This window comes from Colletes latitarsis, chromosome 7 (genome assembly GCF_051014445.1).
Source record: "Colletes latitarsis isolate SP2378_abdomen chromosome 7, iyColLati1, whole genome shotgun sequence".
Taxonomy (NCBI): domain Eukaryota; kingdom Metazoa; phylum Arthropoda; class Insecta; order Hymenoptera; family Colletidae; genus Colletes; species Colletes latitarsis.
In genome coordinates this window covers 6,043,496-6,071,321 of record NC_135140.1, presented here as the reverse complement: position 1 = coordinate 6,071,321, position 27,826 = coordinate 6,043,496, and the positions used below count along the sequence as shown (strand labels likewise).

Here is a 27,826-nt window from a genome sequence, read left to right as displayed (position 1 = left end):
ACAGTTAGCATCTGTAACCACTTGCTTCAATAATTTACCCCACACATTTGCACCACCTTGCAAGTGCCATACATTTTCACGTTGATTACCCTCCCTAACCTTTCTATTGAAAATTCTAAGGATACGAACCCTCAAATAATATATCTTAAACGAATACAAGTATCTTTTACATTCGGAAACATAAGAAATAATAACGTGTAGGTTTGAGGGATCAATGCCCACAAATTCTTTTTAATTACACCCTTTCTAACGTACATAAATATTTTAATTCTACTCATTTTCCACAATTGATGTATAATCTATTAATATTGTTTAATTATATTTTCTCTTAAAATAAAGGAACATAAAATTGTAGACCCAATTCCACTCATTTTCCACGATATCCTTTAATTTCTTTACACTCTATTAACCTACCTGTAATTATATTTTCTCTTGAAACTTCACCGCCCTCTAAAACTAAATTTCACACATACCTGACGATACTAAACGTGTAATGCCATAAAGGAGCGAGACCTTTTGTTGCAACAGCATTCGTACGTTTGCGTTACGCAAAGCAAATACTATTTCCATTTAAATTCAACAGCGTTAACTTTCGTTTGGAATCACGAACGAATTAGACGGCAGGAAACTTCGCTAAGAAAATTTGCGCTCCCCCATTTTGGTTACGACATTCGTTCTTGGTCATGAAGATATTTACATCGTTACACTGGCAATTCTCTTTATCTCTAATGACCGGATCGCGTAGTTCTCGTGGACATTAGGGAACCCATTCGAATAATTTCAATAATTACCAACGCGGAATTATCCAAACGTTATCCAGCCCGGCGAGACGAAACACGCGTGACGGTGGCGGAAGACGCGGATAGAGGGACAGGGGGTGGTTTAATTTCGTTAAGATACCTCGACCGTTTGCGGTCTCTTGTTTCGTGGCGAACAGCGGGAGTACGCGTTTCGCGTAGGCGATATTTAAATGCTAAGCAGACTCGCGAACAACCGTTTCGCCGGCTCCTTGACTTCTCCCGCGAACCGGGTAACCCTTGAATATATTTGGTGGTGTGTGCCACCCCTGCCCCCACTGTCATCCCGTCACTCCAAAATATCATGCATTCGAGATTCAGTTTGTAACAAGCCACTGCTGGCTGAAGTTTCCTTCAACTGTTCTTAATCGCTGTCGGGTCTCCCGTAGAACTTGTCGTTCTTGTTACATCCCACGTATTACGCCCGAAACAAGGATAATTTAGTAAACCGCTATATAATGTCTCGAATTAACAAACCTTTAGAAACTTCCTTTCAAAGCATTTCGTATTCGTTGCTATTAAAATCTGCACGAAAGCGTATTTGTGCAACGTCGGTGCACCAGGTCGTTACACCTCGCATGTAATATTTTCGCTCGTTTTAATAACGTGCAATTAAGAATCGCTCTCGATTTGCTCTCAGGGAATATCTTAAGTACGGTATATAATTTTCTAGAAATTTCAAAAGCAATCTGAGACAGTTATAAAGCGCTGGCCGCGCAGCTTTGATCATCGTTTTACGACACGAGCTTCCTTTATGCCACTTCAGATCCTTATGACCTGATACACAAGCAATTTTACAGTGTACGTCGTAAAGGCTACAGTTACCATATTTAACCGTGGCTGTTTGCACAAAAACCGATACTCAACACTTTGTCTTTGAAAGCCTCCACGACTACTTATTGATCGAAACCAATATAAAACGATAGATTCAAGTTTGGAAGGACTAGAGTTTCTCAAATCAACATTGAGTACATTTTGAATATCCAGTGTATACTTTTTCCAGATTTGAAAGCCAAGGGATCTGTTCTACTAATTTTCATATATTGCACGTTATTATGTATATCATTGTATGGGTTTCGACGAAGGTCTCGAAGGTGCAACGAAATGCAAAAGAAACAAAAGGAATGTTCGTTATGAAAAAGTGCCCGGGACGTCTTGAATAAAATTAAACGCGAAATCGTGCACCGTAAAACTTACTTGTACGTCGTCGGGGGCGTTTAATTTAAATAATTGTACGAGTTGGAATGAAAAAGCGGTACGGAATAACTGTCCCATGAAAACGTATGGGTTTCGTGTACTCCACTTTATGGAGGCAAACAGAAAAATACGTTATCCAATTATACAGGACTCGAGTAACGCATAAATAATTCAGGTATTTTTCTAAAGAGTAAAAAATAACGAAACGCGTAAATGCGATTTTACGGGAAAAAGTTTCTAGAAGGAAGCACGAAGGTCGACGGACCCATGGTAATGGATTTGAAGGATCGCATGATGTTTTCATGAATTCCAAACTACAACCCTCGAGGGTGATAAGAGAATCATGAGCCCATGCTTTCCCAAAGGTGGTATCCCTTCGAGTGGAAGTTCAAACCTATGATAAGGGGATCGTCGAAAAGCCAAGTATCCCAGAAAGATAACCGTCAAGCATTTTGTTCTTGCGATTTCTTCTCGAAATTTTCAGACGTTCTTGTATACATTTTAATTTTGAATTAAAAATAGGGAATTCGAACTACCAAATTGAATTTGTTACGTCTAACGAGTGTATCTGACGATCGTTTACTTTTATTTTTCGATATAACTTTGCTCGTCGATTTCTAAAAATTTTTAAACAGATGACTGAACGTTTCCTCTGTGTTGTCTGATAGAAAGAAATTAAATTAAATCATATTCTATGGACACTGAAATTCATTAGTACCATCATGAATCGTTTCAATCGGTATGTCTATAAAAATCTTCTTTTAATTGTTATCGAGAGACACCCGTTGCATTTTCACCGATAAATTAGTCTCGAAGGTAAATGTTAGGGTAACTTTGGCGCCCTTAGGCAATACGACGTAGGTAACAGGCTGCGTCGGCGAAATTTTCAAATGCTTGTGGCCCGCTTAGAGTAGCAAACTGTAAATCGCGTCGTGCCTGAGGTGTTAAGCTATCCCGGTGTTCAACGAATTGTTTCTCCGTAAACCTAATAGTCGAGATAGCTGCCGCCTCCGCCTTATGGTCAAATTTCCCTCGAAGATACCATCTACAAAGCCCCGAATCCCTGACACGTCACAGCTACCGCTGTCCGAATAAATTTCAACGAACGTAAACATCTCGCTGAAAGCAAATCTTATCGACGTATTTGAACTATTTCGATTCGTTCGATCAGCGATTTATAGTTAAACGGAGAACGATGCAGGACAGAAATTTCGCCAAAATGGCCGCCACGTGGGACAAATAATCAGGGCAGCCAAGAAATACGCGCCCGCGACAGGAAGATCGCCCTAATACGAACAATTTTCTGAGCGAGCTTATTGCTCGGAATGAATATCGCGCGAGAATTTATTCATTGAACTCGCTCGTACATGGCGACCAAGTAATTTTTATCCCTCGAGAAGATACGGCCGGGAGTCGCTAAACGAAACGCAACGAGCCTTTTCCCGCGAAACTGCTGCAGCTCCGCGAGATTATGTTGAAATCGACCTTATTATCTCGCCTCGCGCCCTCGACTGCGTTACAACAGCTACATTACGCCATATTGGATAACATTGTAGCATTAAACACATTAGACTTATTATATAATTCGAATTGTACTTAATTACAAAGCCGTGGATCGATCGTCATTATTATTTGATAAGGTTCTCATCATGAATTCAAAGTGCAGACCTGGGCCTCATATTTTCAGATACTGAAATTAATTTTTGATTCCCTTTCTGTGCTTTAAAAATACATGGTGCTATTATTATTTTGATAAGGTTCTCATCATGAATTAAAAGTGCAGACCTGGGCCTCCTATTTTCAGATACTGAAATCAATTTTTGATTCTCTTCCTGTGTTTTAAAAATACATGGTGCTATTTTAAAATAAACAGGATGACCAGTTTTTTTTCTATCGAAGAGGGATACTTTCACAACAGTAAACTTTCGTTTAAAACAATTTTTTGTTAAACTATCTACGCCTGAATGCGATATTTTATGACACGAATTGCATACCGATGGCTATCGAAAGGTTAAACGAAATTAATTGTCTGTTGGTTGCGACACTGGTTGCAACGTAATTGGTCATAATGTATCCACGATGGCAGGTGACTCGTTCTATTCTTTTCTGGTCCATTGTTGGTTCTGATTTGTGATTCGAGAGTGTATGGAATCGGGGTAGCGACGATTCCGCTCGAATTATCGGTTTGTTACAAAATTTCGCGCCGTGTTTGCCCCTCTGATTTAAATCCGCGGTTTTACAGCCAAATTAATTTCGAGAACAACGGTGACCTAAGCAATCAGCAAATCCGGTTCATTGTCGTCGAACTGGACAGCTGTGGTTCTTGAACGATTTCTGGATCGTATTCAATCTTTAGACGACGAAAGTCAACTTTGAGATGAATCTCGATACGTTCGAAATGATAAAAGTTGATTGGAAAATTTTTGTTCAAATAGTTCGTCTACGAAAACACGATTTAACAAATTACTCCGCACGATACTGAATGTTAAGAGCGTATTCAAACTCTGCGAGCAGAACATGACCAATTATCGAAATGAAACGTATGTACCAACACATCGAGACGCGAGCAAACATACTCGTTCGATACCGTTGCGTGTTCAGCAAAACGAATTTCTTGCTTTGGTTTATCACGGCAAAGAGTCGAACATTCGGTACACAGCGAGGAATTTGTACCAAATTAGTGTACATTAAGTTTCACATTAAGATCTAAGTTCACATCCGAGAGACCTTCGTTCCTACCAGCTGAAGCTGCCTAATTTTCAGGTAACTTAATCAGAGATGTATACTTAGGTTCCCTCCCTCGATACACTACAAAGTAGGTGGATGCAGGGAGACAGAAATTTCGAGGTTTGCTTCTAAATATTGACCCTTTTAATAGATGGTACTTCGAAACTAATGTCACCACCAAAAAGGTAGTAACGAACATAAAACGCGCCTAGCGTAGCATTTCATGCTTTGTTTCGAACGAATATATATACAGGATGTTCGACCAGCGCTGAGAAAAATTTTAATGGGAGATTCTAGAGGCCAAAATAAGACGAAAATCAAGGATATTAATTTGTTGATTGAGGCTTCGTTAAAAAGTTATAGAAACTTTTCCGACCACACACTATATTTTCGGTAAAGAATTTTTTTCTCGAAAGTACGTAGGATTTCGGGGGTATATGTATTGACCAAAAATTATTGTAATTGACCCCCTCAACCGAAAATAATTTTTTTAGAGCGATTTAAAATTTATTTTTTTCGCCGAAAAATTTCAACAGCTACTCCCTGTCCAATTTTCTTAAAATTCGTTTTCGATTTTTAATAATTTTATTTGACGTCCTAGAGAAAAGTTGTCTAATACTTTTTTGTAGGTACCCATTAGCTCTACTTCAGAAAAAAGTTTCATTGAAATATATTCACTATTGCAGGAGTTGTGGCTGTTTGAATATTGGACCATTTTTATGTGGTTTTTCTCATTTTATGGGGTCAAGGATCAACTTTTCGAACATTTTTCGAATTTCTACATATTCTTCACTAAAATACGCGTAGTTTGCTTTTTTAAACATTAAAATCGTCCAATCCGTTCAGGAGTTATGATGTTTTAAAGATTTGCATGAAAATTTCAGGGAAACATATCAATGTATGGTCAGACATATTTTCGGTGAGGAATTTTTTTCTCGAAAATGGTTAAGATTTCGGTGATATGTGTATTCACCAAAAATGATTATAATCAACACCTGCAACTAAAAATAATTTTTTTTACAACGATTTGAAATTTTTTTTTTTCGCCGAAAAATTTCTACCACCATCGATTTTTCTTAAAAATTCGTTTTTAATTTGTAATAATTAATATCTACGCATTAAACGTTAAGAATTCTGACATTTTTACCAAGATATCCGTATCTTGTTAAAAAATTCTTTCGACTTTCAGAAAGCGATATTATTTAATACGATACGTGAAAGAAAATATGATTTTATTAGAATTCCTCCAACAAAAAAATTCTTTCATATAAGTATTCTTTACGAAGAATCTGTCGTTGAAATTGTTATTTAAATTTTGATTATAGCATTAAAATGGCAATTATTTCGGTAATTCGTGGCTTTGGTGTAATCAGGAAAATAACGAGAAAAATAATTCGTAACCCGATAACTTAAATTACGGAACAAAATACAGAATAAGGACCAGGTTTGAGAATTGCTAGCATGGCGGGAATACAAGATACTCGATTCTAGATCGCGATAACATTAATTTTAACAACGAAACACAGATCGGCGGCGTTTATGTGTCCGCCGGGTACTTCTCTCGATTTTGTGATCAAATCCGACTCGAAATCGTACCCCAACGTGAACTCTGGACGATTCCATGAAATTGCTAGAGATTACAAGCCTGTCTGATGCTCAATCGATAGAAAACACCTTCGAGCAATGCACACCTACATTCCAACGATCTCAGCGTAACCATATTCCTATTGCATTAACGTTATTCAGCAGCAAAACTAATATTTCGTAACTACGACTCCGTTCAACCCCGAATAATAATGATCAGGGAAACAATTTTTTATCGATTTTAACATGGAATTTCCTCGCGTTTTCGCGACTCGACCATTTAGCTGTTTACGACGTTCTTCGCCGAAGTTCAGCCCCTTTTGCAAATAAAATTCATAAGCACCTTTCACGTTAATGATTCGGTAATAATTCCAACCGTAAAGCCTGTGGAAAGCCTCGAACGTCGGTTAAAAATTGCAAAGCACCTTCCATTAGGTATTATCTTACAATTATATAATGGCTTTCGCCGTGGTTGCGTGTCTTAATCCATTGTCGTGCATCATCTTTCGCGTATTACGTAGCTTTTAGCGATACAGGGAACGCCAATAACGCTGATTAAAAATTCAAGCGTAAAACGCGCGCCAGGAATAAATTCAAGCTCGTCTCGCGTCCGTTTCATAATCGCTCGATAAATACTGGTAATCGTTAAGAGACGTGGGATGGTTTGTATCCAGGAGGGCAACGTTCCAATTTTCTTGTTGAATCCTATTAGAAATCAGGAACAGACGACTCGCGTGGCATAAGCGTTGGCAAAATACTATCGGGACGATGCTAATAATTCATGGACGCCGGAGGGACAAAAACGGATCCATGATTGATTAATATCTGGACTGCGTTAGTATGTTTTGCGTCGATTCGTGTTCCGTTTGCATAACTAACACGAGTTTGACGTTTTTCGGCAGATCGTTGTCGAAATTGTAAACATCTGGGTAATATATTAGTAACCATTAGCTGTTACCTTCGCGTCGTGGCTGTATATACTTATCAAAGTTCCCAGAAATTATTGCACAGAATTGGTCGGTTACGAACTTCAGAGTCCCATAAATCATTGTGACGTTTAATCGGCTGCTCTGGCAATTTAATCGCATTTTATCTATCCATAGAAAATTGTAAATGGGGAATATAAATACGGAAATCGACACCTATCGATGGTTTTCCCTGATTACGAAATTTATCAACTGTATTTTATACTTTCGAAACAGATGCAGAATATCGCGTGACGTGATGTACAAGTGTCGGATTATGTTCTTTTATCGTGCAAAAATATTACGTGCTTTGCTTGATCGTGTTCCATTTGGGATTGGCACTTTGTTTCTGCAAATCGATAAAAGATTTTTCCTCGATACATAAATCATACGACCCTCTTGAATACACTCGAAATCGTATAATCGAGGAAACGATTGGCGTTGAACCTCTGCCGGACGCAAATCTATTTTGGACGAGTACTTTGCATCTATCTCTCTTTGAATTATGGCCGTTCGAAATTCACTCATCGTGCATATTCATGGCGTAACGTTGTAAAAGTCACGTATTGGCATTGCAGCTTTATTGCAGCTAAACTGGATAATTGTTATTAAAGTTAGAAACAAGAATGAAAGTTCAACGACTCAAAATAGCAGTTTCACGTTCATGGTTTCGACTAAAAAGGAAGACAACGTGGGAAGTACGGTTTCTAACATTTTCGGTCTATTTTTTCTCGTATCTTCGTTGCTTGCTTAAAGTATAGACTGTAATTTATGATATATCTAACCCACCGTAGGCGAGTACGTGACTTTATTCACGGCGTTATCGATGAAGAACGTTTTATCGACGTCTATAAATTGTATCTATTCTTCGGTCTCATCTTCAATATAAATGTCGAGGAGAAAGATATGGTCGATGAGATTTTGGTTAAGAAGAACTTAAATCGAACCGAAATATTCGCATATTTTTACATATGTACCTATACTATTCCTAAGACATTTATGTTTCTTATTTCTCAAGTATCATTTTATCCCCTGCTATATTCTCCATCGAAGCGTATATTTATCTTCATTTATTCGTCGCGTCAATTTATTATTCTCGAAACATTATACATCTATTATATTCTCGATCGTTGTGTATATTTATTGTTTACTTGCTCGCTATTATTCATTCATCGCGCCAATTTATCATTCTTGAAATATGTATTATATGCTCGTTGAACATTCGATAAACAATATTCCGAATATTTCTACGCCTTCTGGCATTTCATCGTACGATAACTAATGAGAAAGAAATAAAAATTATTTGATTGGGCAACTGTCAATATTAAAAATATACATTTTGAATTAAGCTCAAAAAAAGAATATAAGGAGAATTCGGAATTCTTGCTCGAAAGACGTGGACTGGCTATAACAATCTGTGGAACATTTCTTTTTTAATTAAAATAATTTTTATTCGGTACTACCATGGATCTACTACGAGTACCTAAAGGCACATTTTTATCACCTTCTTACTTTAGCAGCTATTATTTATTGAAAAAAGTGAGCTCTATACTTCAAACAAATGTAAAACCAACAATTTTTAAAATTTTAAAAAATCCTTCGAGATACGTTTGTCCAGGGTGTTCGGCCACCCCTGGGAAAAATTTTAATAGGGGATTCTAGAGGCCAAAATAAGACGAAAATCAAGAATACCAATTTGTTAATGGTAGCTTTGTTAAGAAGTTATTAACGTTTAAAGTTCCGCCAATACTGAATTTTTTTCTCGAAAGTGGGTAAGATTTCGGGAGTATGTCTATTCACCAAAAATGATTATAATTGACCCCCGCAACCGAAAATAATTTTTCCAGAACAATTTGAAACTTTTCAATTTCGCCGAAAAATTTAGGCACCTACCCCCTGTCGATTTTTCTTAAAAATTGGTTTTTGATTTTTAATAATTTCGTTTGATGTCCTACAGAAAAGTTGTCTAATACTTTTTTGTAGGTACCCATGAGCCCTACTTCAGAAAAAAGTTTCATTGAAATATATTCACAATTGTAGGAGTTCTGACTGTTTGAAAATTGGACCATTTTTATGGGGTTTTTCTCATTTTGCGGAGTCAAGGAACAAATTTTCGAATATTTTTATAATTGCTACATATTCTACACTAAAATATGCGGCGTTTGGCTTTTTGAACATTAAAATTGTCCAATCCGTTCGGAAGTTATGACGTTTTAAAGATACGCACGAAATTTTGCAGTGACATTTCCGGCCTGGAATTATATTTTCGGTAAGGATTTTTTTTCTCGAAAATGGTTAGGATTTCGAAGGTATGTCTATTGACCAAAAATGATTATAATTGGTCCCTACAATCAAAAATAATTTTTTTAGAACGATTTAAAATTTTTTAATTTTGTCGAAAAATTTCACACCTTCTCGAATTTTTTTCTCGAAAGTAGGTAGAATTTCGAGGTTATGTCTAATAACCAAAAATGATTGTAATTAACCCCAGCAACCGAAAATAATTTTTCCAGAACGATTTAAAATTGTTTAATTCTGTCGAAAAATTTCACACATTCTCGAATTTTTTTCTCAATAGTTGGTAGAATTTCGAGGTTATGTCTAATAACCAAAAATGATTGTAATTGATCCCCGCAACCGAAAATAATTTCTCCAGAACGATTTGAAATTTTCTAATTTAATTGTTAATAACTTTTTAACGAAGCCTCAGTCGAGAAATTGATATTCTTGATTTTCGTCTTATTTTGGCCTCTAGAATCCCCCATTAAAATTTTTCCCAGGGGTGGTCGAACACCCTGTATATCACTAAAGACTACGACATATTCAAATTAGAGCAAAATCCGACATGGTACTCCAAAAGTTGTCCGACTTCGTACGGAATGATCCATTCGTCTGATATTAGGTTTCGCGAATTAATAGTGATCGCAGCCGTCGTCGATCTTTCTCCAGTCCCGTGTCCCATTAATTAATACTGGGAACAGAAATGGGACCGAATGTTCCGATGCTACCAACTTCATCAAATAATTACACGCCTTCCAGCTGAAAGGGACAAGCAACTGTAGCAAGTTTCAATGAACCCACGGTTAACTGGCACGGAATGCGGGTGAACTGCGCATTTATCGGTCCAGAAACGGTATTTTCTATTGCGCCGCGTTAAACATTCCCGAATATCTGGTCGCGTCTGGCGCGTTATTTAATGCGGCGAAGAGAATTTATTCTGCGCCGTAATGCGGGCTTGTGGCGAGCGCTTGGAACGGTTGCTCCCTTGGGAACGCGATACAGAGAAACATTTCTCGCCGAATTGGCGAAAGCAAAGTAATACCGAGACGCTGGGAAGCTGCGACCAGAGGCAATTCGCGCGAACCAACAACAACTTCAACAATCGTGCAAACAACAGCAACGTGACTCGAATCATTTGGCATGAAAATTTCAGGTTTACGATTAAATTCCAAGTCTCGATATCGATTCTTCTTCTTCTTCTTCTGGTTTTCATTAGCGACGATTAACCCCTGAACGCTCATGCCCGAGTCTGACTGCTTTGAAAAACGATATTTGTTTAAACTAACGATTTAAGGAATGACAATATTTGTTTTCTTTCAAATTATATGTTAGATACAACATTGTAATTAACAAAAATCGCATTTTTATGTAGCTTAGAAATAAGTCCAATAAAGAAAACTGATCATTCTTGGTCAACCCGAAAAATATGAGCGTTAAGGGGTTAACAGTGCTGCTTCTCACATTTGTATCGTTAAATGTTGTGCCATAGATTTGAGTCGCTCACGAATTTCAAGGTGTCCCTTATATGATCCTTGGATCCTAGAGCCGTATCTGGCATGATGCCATAAACCTGTCTTTACAAGTCGAGTTCTCTGCATTCGTACAGAATGTGGTTTGGTGTGTAAACACTGTTCTCTTAACTGCAAAAATATCGTTATGTTTTCTCTTGTACGCTAATAGTCAATTTTAGTTTTAACGATAGTCCACGATTTTCAATATTGTATCGTGAATGATCATATTTTTAAACTAGACGATTTTTAAATTTTTAAGTTATAGTTTCTTATTTTTTCGTCAGCCTCGAGTTGGGGTTAGGTTCGTTCCTACCTTGAATGAAATATATGATTTTACCTCGCCAGTCCATTAATATTAAGAGAAACGTTTGTTACAAATATTATTATTATTCTCCATTATAGCATACCCATACGAGAAGTAGTATACACAGCTATAAAAATCGATATATCGTTGCACCGTTTCCCAGAGCCAACGTTTCCTTTATTAATAACCCAATGAATCGATAATACCAAGATCTATCTCCGTCCACCGGCGATAGAATTATCCTTTTTCCGTGTCATCGACCGATAAACTACTCGGTTCGAATCCATTGAAACTATGCTTAGAAGCTACTAAAAATATGTCGAGACTCCTGAAGGAATCCCAAAGACCACTAATCAATGCTTCTCATCTCGTAACCTTAATTGAACGTTCCCCGGGTTCACCCTTGGACCGGGGGTTGGATGCTCGTCGATGAGATTGGTTAAATCGCTCGCCAACGGGAGTCGTTGAACAAAGAAAAAAGAGCGTGGGGGGGCGTAGGGAAGGAGTTGGTCGAAGAAGAAGGAAAAAAATGGGAAGATGGAAGTAAGGTAGGAAAATTGGACGTACGTGGGAAGAAAAATGAGGCGAAGGAGAAGCAAAACAGAAGAGCATGAAGCGAGGAAGTGGAACTAGAGGTCGGATAGATAAAGCTGCTGGGGAACTTTTTAACTCTGAAGGCGGGGGAGGGACCAAGAGGCCGGCGGAAGAAACGACGGCAATACGGCAGGGGATGAAGTTGGATAAGTTTAATACCGTGGTTAGAAGGTTACTTCTGCGGTGGAATCGATGGGGGGACCGGTTCACCGTGGAATCCAGGCGGAATAGGGAATTGCTTTTAATGAACTTTGCATAATGACGTTCAACTTTGTGCGCTCGCTGCTGTTCCGTTTCGCTTGTTTATCTGCCAGGGCAACATCTAGCATCAAAGATGGAAATCTCGACGAAACGGGGGATGCGTATCTTATCCCCCAGCGAACACTTTGGAGACCTCGTGTGTCGAATCGATGTCACATTAGGTGTTTGCACAAGTTTCGTTGTGAAACTTCAGATGTTAAGGGAGGTTTTAAGAATGACCAATCTAAAATATTAAAGTAAAGTTCGCAAAAATTACAAAGTTGCAGAAGTTTTAGTAGGTGTAAAAAGTATAATACGAGTAACGCTTGAAACTAACTGCTCTTTACTTCGAGATATCCATTTAAAACTCTTTTATTATTTCTTATAAATTCTTATAAATTATTATTTTTATAAATCCAAAGAGTATTGTTAGCGACTGTATTTATTGTCAACCTTTCTGATAAAAAATTCATTCGTTCTTTTGTGCCCCTGTCATCGACCCATCTAACGCAATCTTTCAAGTATAAAATCTCGCTGTCCCTGTTTTCCATTAAAGTAACTTATGTACTTCAAGTATCCGTAATAACTTCGTTTCTTTTAAAGACACAGGAAGTCAAAAAAAGACTGCGACTCAGTTTCTTTCGAATAAACACTTCGTTTCCCTTCGACGTTCCTTCGACGTGCATATCCTCCACATTTGTCACCTAAAAGCTTTCCATCATTAACGTCGGGTGCTCTAATGTAATTGCATCGACTTGGAAATCACGCGAAGACGCGAAATTTCGCTTATTAAACCGAAGTAGAAAATCTTGTAACATTGGCAAGTACAACGTAAACAACAGAGATCCGTGTCTTCCGCTAATCTCTGGAAACTGAGCTGCGGAATTGTGTTGGGTTTCACAGGGCTTTGCTCGAAGTTGAGACGGACCAGCGGAAGATTATTTCGCTCATGGCGAACAACGATCTATCAAAATGTGTCTAAACGCTTGAAATAAAAAATTCACAAACATTAAAAAGAAAAATATTGTCAAAACGCAACAATTGTGGGAGCTTAATTAGCTATTAACGTACCTTTGCAGTCGACCATCGCTGTCGGGATCTCGAGACTAAGAACACTGTTTAAAATTACTCTGAAAGTGACGTTTCTATTTTCGACAATGCTCAGCAATGAAATTCCGGGATCGTTAAGAGCACGCGTAACAAGCAGTAAAGTTTCGTTTGGATTCGATGCTCGTCGCTCCGGGAACGGTTTCGAGCGTTCCTCGCGTGTATTCAAGTATTGAAGAGGCAAGACGAGCCCCATTGCGAGTGTGTACACGGCTTAAGGTACGCACGCATCGTGCTCAAAGAACCTCTCTCTGCGTTTGAATTATTCCTTACCCGGCCAAAGCTGTTAAGATTACAGTCCGTAGAAACGCTCAACTACGTGTAGAAACACTCAACGTGTCTTTGAACGTCTCGACGAGCGGGTCTATTTTGTTTCCTGTATGGGCGTTCCGAGAGTCAGCTATTACCAAGTCTTAAACGAGGACTTCTGGAAGCCTTATCCCCTCAATATCTACGATTCTTGCCCCGTGGCGACGCCTCCGTGCTTCCCTCTATTTGAGTGGCAGGTTTACCTCGGCTAGGCGCGCAAGGTCTCGACCTTAATTTATCAAAGGCTGATACGCGACCGTGTGCAGCCTCCATTCATCTTCGTGCTGGTTTCGAGCTGCTATTAGAAATTCCGAATTGGAATTCCGAACGTGTGCCAGACCGACGGGGAAAAGTCTTTCGAAAACCGTGAGAAACGGTACTGAACTCGATGGGAGACGAAATTAACCCATGTACAAGTGGCGAACACATGAATAATAACGTTCTCTTTGTTTAGTAGGTTCATTTATAGGAGGTTGTTGCAATGGAAATGATCGTATTTTAAGTTTTAAGATGAACTTTTATTTTGCTAACTTACTGTACATTTTATTGATTGAGATAAACTTACGGATATACAGGGTGTTCACCCCTGGGAAAAATTTTAATGGGGGATTTTAGAGGCCAAAATAAGACGAAAATCAAGAATACCAATTTGTTGATGGAGGCTTCCTTAAAAAGTTATTAGCAATTAAATTCAAAAATTTCAAATCGTTCTGGAAAAATTATTTTCGGTTGCGAGGGTCAATTACAATCATTTTTGGTGAATACACATACTTCCAAAATCCTACCCACTTTCGAGAAAAAAATTCGAGTAAGTGCTGAAAGTTTTGGGTGAAAAAAAAAGACTTTCGAATCGTCTTGGAAAAATTATTTTTAGTTGCAGGGGTCAATTGTAAGCATTTTTGGTCAACAGACATACCCCCGAAATCCTACTCAGTTACGAGCAAAAAATTCCTTACCAAAATATAATTTCTGGCCAGAAATGTCTGCCCGAATTTTCATGCGAATCTTTAAAACGTCATAACTTCTGAACGGATTGGATGATTTTAATGTTTAAAAAAGCAAACTACGCGTATTTTGGTGGAGAATATGTAGAAATCGCAAAAATATTCGAAAAGTTGGTCCTTGACCCCGCAAAATAAGTAAAACCCCATAAAAATGGTCGAATTTTCAAACAGTCATAACTCCTACAATTGTGAATATATTTCAATGAAACTTTTTTCTGAAGTAGAGCTCATTGATACCTACAAAAAAGTATTAAACAACTTTTCTGTAGGGCGTCAAACAAAATTACTAAAAATGAAAAAGGAATTTTTAAGAAAAATCGACAGAGGGTAGGTGCTGAAATTTTTCGGCGAAAAAAAAAATTTCAAATCGTTCTAAAAAAATTATTTTCAGTTGCGGGGGTCAATTACAATCATTTTTGGTGAATACACATACCCTCGAAATCCTACCCATTTTCGAGAAAAAAATTCAGAAATTGGACAAATTTTTCGTCGAAATTAAAAAATTTCAAATCGTTCTGGAAAAATTATTCTTAGTTACGGGGGTCTATTACAACCATTTTTGGTGAATAGACATACCCTCGAAATCTTGCGCATTTTCGAGAAAAAAATTCAGTACGGTCGGAACTTTAAACGTTAATAACTGTTTAACAAAGCCTTCATCAACAAATTGGTATTCTTGATTTTCGTCTTATTTTGGCCTCTAAAATCCCCAATTAAAATTTTTCCCAGGGGTGGCCGAACACCTCGTATAAGAATACGCTATTTAAAAAAAAATCGGGAAACGATAAATTCATTAAATAGAATTTGTATAATTGTTCTTGAATTATTTAACTTTTAAGGTGAACTCTTACTTTATAAGCTTATTATATATTTTATTGATTGAAATAACCTCATGGCTATACAAGAATACGCCATTGTGAAAAAAGTCAGGAAACGATAAATTCATTAAATAAAATTTGTATAATTTTTCTTGAATTATTTAACTTTGAAGGTGAACTCCTATTTTATAAACTTATCATATATTTTATTCGTTAAATTTTGTAATTCTTGAATTATAAAAGATCTGAAATTTTAGTCGTAGAACCTTCTTCGACGAAACTCGCCATTCGACGACGATTTATTAATATTTAATATTTATCTACCATACGACCGGCCCGCGCTTACTAGGTCATATGGGTAAATGGCTGATAAGGGACGTTCAAGAATCGTGTAATCTAGAGAATTTTGAAATATTGTGCGTAAGTGGAGTGGTCCATCCGTTACACGGAGCAATTTCTCCTCGGTGCCATAATACGGTTTAAGGGGCGAAATGATCCCTTGACAAAAATGCAGATTTCTCATGTCTCTGGAGAAAAATATCCAAAATAAATTTAAACACATTTGCATTCTCTTTATAAATAGTGGAAAGAGAGACTATTATTTAACTCTGAAAGAAGCATATAATCTTAAGTTTATTAAAAATTTAATAAAAAGAACGACACGTTTTTATTTTACTTTGAAACCAGAAACTCTTCAACGGAAGATGATAAAAGTATGTTTCGCGAATTAAAGTATTTTTTTCCGCTTTACTGGTGATAACTGTGTCCACGAAAAACTTTGCCATTAAGTTGTCACTTTTCTAACCGTCTAAACATTCTCGAACTGAGGTAAGAATTAGTGAAACGTCGCGAAGGGAGGGTAAAGAGGTACCGCAGGACGCGAATAAATTTCAAACGTACGTCGACTTTATTTTCCACGCTCATATCCTTTACACGGGAAACAGAAATATCTTTCCCCGGAATTAATAGAGCGACGTGACGCTGCAACGCCGCGGAGCCATTTTAAGTCGAAGAATATCTTGCGCCCAGGTTGGCGAGGATTCTCATGTAACCTCCTATTTTAAGAAACGCTCGAAGTGGCTCGAAATCGAGCGCGATATAGGCTATCTTATTCATTTCGAAAGAGTATTCGAATTTGGAACGCGTTGTGAACGACAATACTCGACTTCCTACGTTACGTTTAGTAATTTAAATCTTTTGATATCAAGTTGCCTTAAATTGATTAAATTACCGATAAAAACACTCTCGTTTTGGTGGCTGTTGGCAATTAAATGCATCAAGCGTTCGTTCGGCTCTGGCTTTACGCCACATCGTGCAACTGTTGGGTCCAGAAAGGCAAAACACTGCTGTAATATTTCATTTTATGAACCTTTATGAAAATACGTTACTCGTGCGTCGTACCTTGTGTAGCGTGGAATGTTTTTAATATTATACAGAATTTGAAGTCCCTTTAATTAATATCTAATTTACGCGATGTTACTATGTTTAAGCGATCGTAGATAAAAATATAGTTTTTAATATCGTGAAATGTAACAGAATAAGGGAATTGTTACGTTGATAAAACACGATACCGAGTCGAAAGCTCTTGCATCGGGGTTGCTAACGCATTACGCGAAAGCACCGCGTCAGAGTGCAAAATGCAAACGACCATTTTCGTATGTTCCTCTCTCAGTGTGATAAGGATGAAGTCTTACGTGATTAAAGCCATATTACCGTGGGTATCGGGTTATGATAACTGCATTTCCTTATCACCGATGGACGCCAGATTGCACTTAGCGAAATAGGACACCCGTGCACTTTAGGCACGAACAGTTAAATGCTATCGATTTTAAAGGGAACGTACTAACAAGTATTTAAATTATCAAAACTTTACAAAAGTGGGGACCAAACGTGTCAAAATAAACATATTCGCGATTCTCTTGAATTGGTACTTCTTTAAATTTGCTCGTACAAGGAATAGCCACGAAAAAGATTTGTTTCACGAATGCCTCGTGAATGAAAAAATGTGTTGATTTTAATATACAGGGTGTTCGACACCCCTGGGAAAAATTTCAATGGGAGATTCTAGGGGCCAAAATAAGACGAAACTCAAGAATAGCAATTTGTTGATTGAGGCTTCGTTAAAAAGTTATTAACGTTTAAAGTTCCGTCTGTAGAACAGCTGCGTGCGCGTGATAGTGGTTCTCATTCAGCATGAGAAACTCTAGTTACTGACGTATCGACAGTCTTACAGTCTTATGAGGATCACTATCGCGCGCACGCAGCTGTTCTATAGACAGAACGTTCCTACGCATTTTCGAGAAAAAAAATTCATTACTGAAAATATAATGACCATAACTGTCTGTTAACCTGAAAACTGAAAAGTTTCAAATCATTCTGGAAAAATTATTCATAGTTGCGGGGGTCGATTACAATTATTTTTGGTGAATAGACATACCCCCGAAATCCTAACCATTTTTAAGAAAAATCGACAGAGGGTAGGTGCAGAAATTTTTCGGTGAAAAAAAAAATTTCAAATCGTTTTGAAAAAATTATTCATAGTTGCAGGGGTCGATTACAATTATTTTTGGTGAATAGACATACCCTCAAAATCCTAACCATTTTCGAGAAAAAAATTCCTTACCGAAAATATAATGTCTGACCATACCATCGACATGTTTCCCTGAAATTTCATGCGTATGTTTAAAACATCATAACTCCTGAACGGATTGGACGATCTTCATGTTTCAAAAAGCAAACAACGTGTATTTTAGTGAGGAATATGTAGAAATTCTAAAAATTTAGGAAAAGTTGTTCTTTAACCCCGTAAAGTTAAAAAAACCCCATAAAAGTAGTCCAAGTTTCAAACATCCATAACTCCTACAATAGTGAATATATTTCAATGAAATTTTGGGGGAAAGCAGAGCTCATGGGTACCTATAAAAAAGTATTAAACAACTTTTCTATGGGGCGGCAAACAAAATTACTAAAAATCAAAAATGAATTTTTAAGAAAAATCGACAGGATGCCTAATAAAAAAAATTTCAAATCCGTTCTGGAAAAATTATTTTCGGTTACAGGGGTCAATTACAATCGTCTTTGGTGAATAGACATGCCCCCGAAATCCTGCACATTTTCGAAAAAAAATTCATGTTAACGTCAATAACTTTTTAACGAAGCCTCAATCAACAAATTGCTATTCTTGATTTTCGTCTTATTTTGGCCCCTAGAATCTCCCATTGAAATTTTTCCCAGGGATGGCCGAACACCCTGTGTAAGACTCGATGATGAATAACCTCATGACTCATCGTTGTCGGGCAAGGGGTTAAACAAAACGATGAATAAACGAATTTTATGATTTACCAGTACCGGAAATAGAAAAGAATCGTTTTGAAAGGAAGGAGAATCGGTTATTTCTGGGGACGATGGTGTCTTGGATGATCTGGTGGCGTTGTCCCGACAAGTTTCGCGCCAAGTTCTCGCGGTAAGATCGTCCTCCACGCGTTGTTGCGGTTGGTGACTCAACAAACGGCGGAAACACTTTTGGCATTCCGTATCGCAAAATTGCGAGTGCGCGGGTATTCGGTTGGTTGAGCCGCGGAGAGGCGGCGTCGCGGCGCAGCGCGGCACGTCGGAGCCATAATGTAATTAACTCGTTTTATTTTAGCGGCCGCGGAACGGTCGGGAGCCTCGCTAATATGAAAGTATCGCCGACTCTGCAGGGGATTAACTTCTGAAACTTTCCCACGGGCGGTGTGCACGGATTTTAATTAAACTATAATTAAGCACCGTAAGATGGCGAATACGTTCAACGAAACAAAGAATCGCCGGACCCTTCCCGTTTTTCGCTGTCCCCTTTAATATCGACGCCAGTTTCGAAAACTTTTCAACTTTACGCGGCCCCGGTCCTCGAGACAAAAAGAGGAAATTGCGACCCACATTTCAGGAAACCTGGTCACGATTAGCGTACACGCCCGTTGACGCTGCGGCAGCAAACTATTTCGCGAGCCGCGGATTGTCTTGGCGCCCATACCTATCCGATGAAAACAGAAATACTCGTTTTAAACACGATTTTACACCTCTCTTTTTATTCTTGTTCTCGAATCGTTATGAATATTTCGAATCCATCTTTTGCTTGACACTTTGATTTTGCAAGCTAGCAGATGTTGGTCACTGTCACGTGTGCGTGATCTATTGTATCAGTCACCATTTCATCATACATTCAACTTATTACGTTTGTTGAGGTTACATTTATAATTCCCTATGATAATATTCCTAGCATCTTCGTGTATCTCACTTTGGTCTACAATATCAGTGATGACGAGTTGGAGGCTGTTTAAAGACCCTGATATATGTAGACGTTAGCTGTGTCCAATCTTATAGATCGGAATCAGATCATCCGCATCGTGGTCAGCAGCTCGAAGTTCGTGACCAGCATGATCTGTATCGTGTCATCGGATGATATCTATGCCGCGTGGGAAGTGTTCGCTGCTAATACGAGGTTTCCATAGGATGTGTTGTGACACGTATCAGATATTACTGGATTATCGTATATCAAATCTTACGAATACTATGTCATTAATTCGAATTCCACAAACTCGTGGCCATCTGCATCCGGTTTCACGGTCTCAATCAGCCTTAACTAAGGATCCACGTCCGCGTTACGCTTTGAGAATTTGCAAGCATTTGAATTTGCAACTAGACTATAGGAAACGATGAATAGATATACCAGGATAATTTTCTGTTAAAGATTATCAGGAATTTTTTGAATGGGAGCTTCACGAGTGGGCATGGAAACCTATAATATTTTTAACGCCATATATATAGGTGGCTTTCCACTGTAAAACTAGAAAAATTCATTCTCAAGTTGAGACGTCGGGGAAAATAAATTTCGATAGTAAAACAAATTTGAATTTACGCAGTTTACAATGCTCTGAAATCAAAATTATAATCTTGCGGAATATACAACAATAGGAAAAAAGAAAAAATCACAACTCCCCCGTACGTGGTCGTCGGAAATCCTCTCCATTCTTTCGCCATCAATAGACACTAACTCCGTCCGTTGAAAGAAGGAATTCGCAGGCTGTCGCGTTGTAGCCATTATCCGTTCAGGATTTTAGCGACGCAGCGGAATCAATGGCCGTCTAAATCGAGAATGCGGCGGAGCGTCACGTATCTCGCGTCTGCAACCAACTACGTGTTCTTTCGTCTTTCGCGTTACATTTCGTCCCCGCGAAGCTTTTCGCCCGGTGTAGTTACAGGAGGTACCTGTTTGGAATCGGTTACGCGAATCACGAACGGGCTTCTTACGTTCCTGAGCCGCGTGCTATTTCAATAAAAGCCCCGCGGTTCACTTAACGCGTATTTGCGCCGCTGGTTTCGATCGCGTGCGCGTTGCATTATTTCTGAATACCCGCGCGAACACCACCGTTCGATCCTGGTTTCTGTTTTCGCGAAATCCTCGTTCCTCCTTTGATATACAGCAATGATTCTCAAAATGAACGCCAAACGTGATTCGTAAGTTGAATGTTTCTATTCCTCTCAACACGAGGAATACCCCTTGGAGTACATTTCGACACTAGGAGATGTTTATTCAGTAATGATTCTTAAAATGAACACACTGATCACGGAGCAATGTTCATTTGAAGAATTATTATTGTATAAACGTCTTCGTTTCTATCCTTTCCAACTTGAGGATCCTCCTTGGAGTACATTTCGACACTAGGAGATGTTTATTCAGTAATGATTCTTAAAATGAACACACTGATCACGGAGCAATGTTCATTCGAAGAATTATTATTGTATAAACATCTTCGTTTCTATCCCTTCCAACTTTAGGATAGTCCATTTCGATAATGGAAGATGTGTTATACAGTAATAATTCTTAAAATGAACACATTCAACCCGGAACAATATTCATTTTAAGAATTATTACTGTATAACACATCTGCTATTATCGAAATGGACTATCCTCAAGTTGGAAGGGATAGAAACGAAGATGTTTATACAATAATAATTCTTCAAATGAACATTGCTCCGTGATCAGTGTGTTCATTTTTAGAATCACTATTGTATAACACATCTCCTGGTGCCGAATTTCGCTTCTACCGTACGAGAGATGAGCATGGCAACCTCCGGAGCAATGTTCATTTTACGAATCATTACTGTAGGATGTAAAGATAGGTTCCAGCTGCAATTTTAGCTTGAATAAATTGATTCTATTGGTAATATCCGTTCATGTGTTTCAGATGACAGCAATGTCGAGACAGCGGTACGAGAACCGCAGCAGGGGGAACAGATAAGGAAGGGAGGAGCCACGCGTCGGGCAATCATGTGTAGTGTCATGTGGCTCCTTCGGCTCCTAACGACTTGCTGCCTCGTTTACCTATCGGCGTCCGACTCTCAAACAGGTATGTGCAAACCTCGTTCAACGAAAACAAAATGATTCGACGCCTTCAACCCCCCAGAATTTTAATTATTAATACAGTATAAAAATAACATTTGCTAGACTTTGTAGAACACTGGACCCCAAACCTGTGTTGCAATTAATTAAATAGAAAATTTCGTCGCGAAGATATACGACATTTGGGACATTTTTTAATCTCAAGAAGTTGATATATATTTTATTTTTGCTCCAATTTTTTTATATTAAAAAACATTTCGCGCAACTCGAGTGTTTTCTTCCTTTAAAATCGTCTGCCTCAAACAATTAAATACTGAGAAGCTATTATAAAACCGCTGTGTTTATTATAACGATACTTGACAGTTGATCGATTACCAAGGTCCAATATTATTTCACCCACGTTATCGAACCACAAACCTTCGGGGGGACAAAACAATCGCCAGCGTCATTGTTTTACGAACGTCATGGTCGAGAACCATCACTCAAAAACGCACAAACGGGTGACGGGAGGCTGGAATAAGCGATATCAATACAATCGAGAAGATCAAGGGTCATGCGTTGCTTTTCATTCCGATTGACATTGGAGTAACGCGCGAACACGATCATTCTCTCATTAATCAAGGTTGAACGACGCGAACGACCATAGAGGGTCGTATCGAGAGTATCAAATCGGTCGAACAGTCATGGTTGGTGCTGTTCAAGCGCCTAGAAACGCAGATACCGTAGAATCGCCCATAATGGCGTCACCTATACTCTGCATCTTGATGAATGTTCTTGTTCCTCGCTTGTGTCTGCTCCATAGCGGGCTTAGCTCGATCGTTCGTAAATCTGCCAACTACGAGACCAACTATTTTATTACCGTCTAAACGATGAAGCGTGGCATGCCTCAAAATCCAGGAAATACGGTGCTCGTTACTCTAAATTCAAGTTTTAAACCAAAGTTTAAGGAAGATTAAGCGAGAACATTTAGAAAGAGTATGATCTTTTTCTTCGTTCCCACGACGAGCAAAACAACCATCCAAACTTCGGCCATTTATTTCTGAGACGCACCGTAATTAATATCCCCGTGTTTTTCGAACCATAATGTTGGGAATACCTTACGCCGCAACATAGTAGATCAAACTTGATCAAAACTTATGTTTCCTTCCAAATTTTTCAATTCCTGACCAAATCTCTGGCGTCTCCGATATTTTTCACAAGCAACACACCATCGTATCGAATCAGAATTGTGATCGAAAGCATTCCAATAGTTTTGCAGTAATAATTCTGAGCACTCGATCGGAAACAACACTTTGGGATACTTTTCGTAACGGATTTTGCCCAGTTTTGCTCGCGTGACGTTTTCGATTTGCCAATGAATTGCGTGAAAACGACACGGTTTAAGACGCGAGATTGGAGCCGCTCCAATCGACTCGTCGATCTGCAACCGGGACGCAACGCCACGCGAGGAAGACTCCATTAAACGAACCGCAGAATTAGTTTCCATGAAATTCTGGTTGCGGAGGGTTATATATCCAAGACATCGAGTTATGTAAATTCGTAGACGCACACGGTAAATGTGACCGTTTCCCTTCTTATTGCCCGTGTAATTAGGATGCGACGGTTTCGCTTGAAATTGATTTACACTCGCTGATCTAAAATTTAACGTTTCTGGCTGCCTGAGCTTTCCCCGGGACTCCGAGCGACTTTTAATGTTTGATCAAGAACGTTCTTAGGCTACTTTAGCGAACCTAGTCGGTCTGATGCAACTCCGAGTTGACTCTGTATTTCTAACGGGATGTCTAGAAGCCTTGCGTGGGAGGGGGGTATTTAAAAGTATCTTTACGAGTCTTCTTTTGCACGATTTAAAAGTTTACTTTTTTATCCGACAGTAGTCTGAATAATTTACATTTATTATTTGTTTGTACTCGAGCTACTCGGAAAAGTTTATTATATCTAACGTAAAATGAAATATAGATATAATTTCGTAAGAAGTTCCTGTATGGACTTTCTTATTTAGAAATGAACCAACAGAGAAACTTATTTCTCGAGTAATTATCACAATTGAATAAAATTGATTTGTAAATATATAATTATGCAAACGCTGGGCACGGAAGCTCATTATTCCAGAGCCGGGCATTGAATAACACGCTCATTTGAATAATAATAACAACCATAGTAATTAATTTAACGAATGAGATGTTAAATTATTTAGAAATAAGACAAAATACGGAAGATTCTTGAAAGGTGTAAAACACATTTGCTTTCTTATTCGATTTTATTTTTAAATAATTTTAAACCTTGTTCGACAAATTACATCGTTACTCGATTTCGTTATTCGAATTTGTATTTTAATTTCCATGCAAATTATCTTTGTACATTTTATTTAATGATCGTCGCTTAATGAGGAACGCTCGTTCTCTTGTTTATTTGCTAATTTATTTATCCAATTCTAGTGGTTATTTGAGAAATAAACTTCCATAAATGTAGGTATTTTAATTCTGAAGTATTCTATTCCTTTCAAAAAAATTTGAAACTTTTAAATTCGAGTAAATCAATATGTAACATTAGAGTGTTTAAAAATTTCTTGACACCAATATAACAACAAATAAAATTACTCTTTAACGAATACAGGAGAAACGAATATTTGATAATTAAAATAAGTTTATAATAATATCAAAAATATTCTGTAAAACAAATTAATTTCCACAAGTATTTATTTTGAACGAAAGAAAGAAAACCCATGCAAAAGGAACTGTGAACAAACCAAAGGAAAGCAAAATAAATTAATTGATGGAAATTCTAATATAATACCAGCGTGTAACTCTTGTTATAACATCTGGGTTAAATGGAGGTGACAATTTACAGCCAAATTCGAAACAAGTTCCATAACTCGCGGATTAAATTGGAGTTCTGTTCGTACGTTTACATGCTTCGATATAAGTGTCAGAAATATTGATTTCTCATGATTGCACTGGTCAGATTTATGTTTTCGAGGTTCACCGGGAAACTTTGTTGATAACTCATTCTACCAAGTTTCGTAGAAAAGCGGGGCATGAATCAAAGAATTACAATGAAAATAATTGCAGAACCAGAATATTACGATGTACGAGTTTGAGAAGCAATTGGTGGGTATTATATAACTGATATTGGTAAAGCAATTCTAGGAAGAAGTAAAATGTTAAATAACTTGTGGTTGCTAATATTTTTCTCAAATTTAGCAACGTGAACAATAACCAAAGTAAAAACTTTACCTCGGTAATTGAAATAACTTTTTTTGGAATAATATACAAAGTTTTTTAATATTCGAAAAGAAAACTGAGACATTTTCATTTCACTGAATGAAATAGAAAACGTGGAATGTTTTATTTGGAAAAATAACAGTGAAAATCGCTTTTCTAGCGGCAATCTATAATTGATGATACGTCAACGAGTAGAAACTGTGGTAAAAATCCCACTGTGCATGGGTCCAGAATGTGATACATAGATCTCCATAACTCACCCGGGTCGATTTGATTTACGAAACACGGTGGGTTTCGCGTAAAAAAACAATTTATTGGCTGAGCTGCGGGATTAGTTGTCACGAAATTCAGATCACTGTGCACTGGCAAGAAGTATAAAACCAACCGACGAACCATTATTTTGCACAGGGTGTTTCATTTATCCCGACTATATTTTCTTTTAAAAATGTGAAAAAATACGTAAGCATTTCGTCTTATTATTACGACTAGAATCGATTCTTTTTGGCAATTGACATTTATAAACTATAATTTCACATCCTGTAGATTCTGGAAAAATTTATTTTTAATTAAATATCGTGATTGGAAGATTTATAAAAATATTTTTATTGGTATTCGAAATCGATTCGCGTGATTTCTGTAAATAATAAGCATCGACTTTGAAAAAGAAAAATAATTGCGATACGTTTGCTTCGGTGAGGCCTGCGTGACCCTAAACGTAACATAAGTATAAATAACCTGAGTTCCTTTTTTATATTTTGCAATTTTCTGATTAATATGTGGCTCTCACGAATTCATATTATCAACGAAAAAAACATATCACGCACATATTCTAGATTTTGAAACTTAATTTTTCTGGTTGAAGTATATTCTTTGTTAAAAAATGACGCTGTAATAAAGTAGAAGAAACAAGGTGTTTTAAAAAACTTTTAAAAAATTAAAAGTGAAACAGAATAAAAAGCTTGTAACACGAAAACTAGCTTCCATAGCGTTCCAGCATTTTCGTTATTTCTTTATCGTTATTGCTTTGTAACACTTTTTGCGCGCGTAATTTACATACTTTTATGACACGCTTATCGCAGACAGCTATTTTACATTTATGACAATGTTACATTTTACTTGCATGGGCAATAACGTACAGTGAATTACCAAAAAGGTATATGAAAGCTTGTGCATCGAGTGTTGTGGATTTTCCAGTTTTAATACAATATTTAATGACCTGGATGCGCTGGGCTCTAGATTTAATGTGTCACCAGGAACTGACCACTTAATATTTCTTTTACAATGGTAATTCACTTTCTCGTTAGCTGTGCTCAAAGTTTAAGCGACGATCCTTTTTCTCAAAAATTACAGAATGTCCGACATATAATGTGGACGTTCTACCTGAAAAAATGAGTAGAAAATATAACATAAATTGTCTTCGTGCATGTTTTTGTCTACAAGGTAACGTTGAAAATTCACGAGGAAAAAGAACGATTAAGTGTCATTTCAAAGATGCGAACAATTCTCGTTATTACGACAAAAACAAAACGCAAGTAGAAATAGCGATCAATGGTCAGACGAGTCGTACCATACCTGATGAATTTATAAATTCAATTTCCTCGAAAAAAAGCAGTATGCGAACAAATTTCCCAGTATATTTTCAATCCATTTTCCCTCGTGAGTAACTATATAATTACTTGCACCACCAATTATCAAGCATCCTATAAGATCAAATATCTTCTGGCCAAAAGTGTAAGGAATAAAATCAACGAAGAAAAACATGAAATTAAAAAATTTCAAATCGTTCTGAAAAAATTATTTTTGGTTGCAGGGGTCAATTACAATCATTTTTGGTAAATAGACATACCCCCGAAATCCTGCACATTTTCGAGAAAAAAATTCATTACGGACGGAACTTCAAACGTTAATAACTTTTTAATGAAGCCTCCATCAACAAGTTGGTATTCATGATTTTCGTCTTATTTTGGCCTCTAGAATCCTCCATTAAAATTTTTCGCAGGGGTGGTCGATCATCCCATATAATTTAGAATAATTCGAAGACACCTAACGTTTAGTTCTCATTGTGACACTTGAACGAATAGATGGTCCGGTTTATACAAGACTCGTAATTAATTTCAATCGTGTAGCGGTACGTTGGCGTTAAGCAGTGCAGTACGGAACTTCAACTGGAATGTTTCCACTTGTAGATTATCTGGTCGTCGTAAATCATCTCGCTGACTCATCCATCTTCCAACGTGTCTTCTTCGTGTACGCTTCGATCCATTCCTATTTTTCACAATGCATATTCCCCGTATTTCGTTGCCACGAACTTTGCACCTAAGTGGCCGGAGAAATTGCGCGCGTTCGTCCGTTTCAGTTCACCCGAACGCGCTATCCCGTGCTCGATCGTTCGCGAAAAGTCGCTTAAAAATTTGTCCGCGTATTAGTTTCATACTACGTTTTACTCTTCTTTTTAATTTTCAATTGGCAGGCGATTTTTACGTTCAATCAGCATCAACAAGTTGTGATTTTAGACGATCGTAAATCATCACACATAATCTAACATTTGCCTCAGTATTTATTTGTTCAATTTCACCAATGATTTCTGGATACTATCAATATTTATTTTCTTAATTAATTTTATGTAGCTTCGTAGTTGGAGATCCTGTCGGTCGTATGCGTGAAAGTGTTAAAACGTCGCTTAATTTGTTTCGAATTTACCAAGCAACTTTCACCGTGGAAAGAGAGCTTTATTCGAAACAGACCCTGGAAGTTTCGATAGCTACGGAGAAAATTCGAAGTCTGTT

General features: G+C 37.6%; 1 protein-coding gene across 3 annotated transcripts in view; it reads left to right on the top strand.

Moving 5' to 3' along the window:
- LOC143343161 (zwei Ig domain protein zig-8) overlaps positions 1-27,826 on the top strand; it is a 341,606-nt gene that overhangs the window by 256,192 nt on the left and 57,588 nt on the right. For all 3 annotated transcript variants that reach the window (XM_076767765.1, XM_076767763.1, XM_076767764.1), the window contains one exon: positions 21,665-21,826. In XM_076767765.1, the coding sequence (XP_076623880.1) occupies positions 21,748-21,826 (79 nt within the window). In that variant the 5' untranslated portion in view covers positions 21,665-21,747. The remainder of the gene's footprint in view (positions 1-21,664; positions 21,827-27,826) is intronic.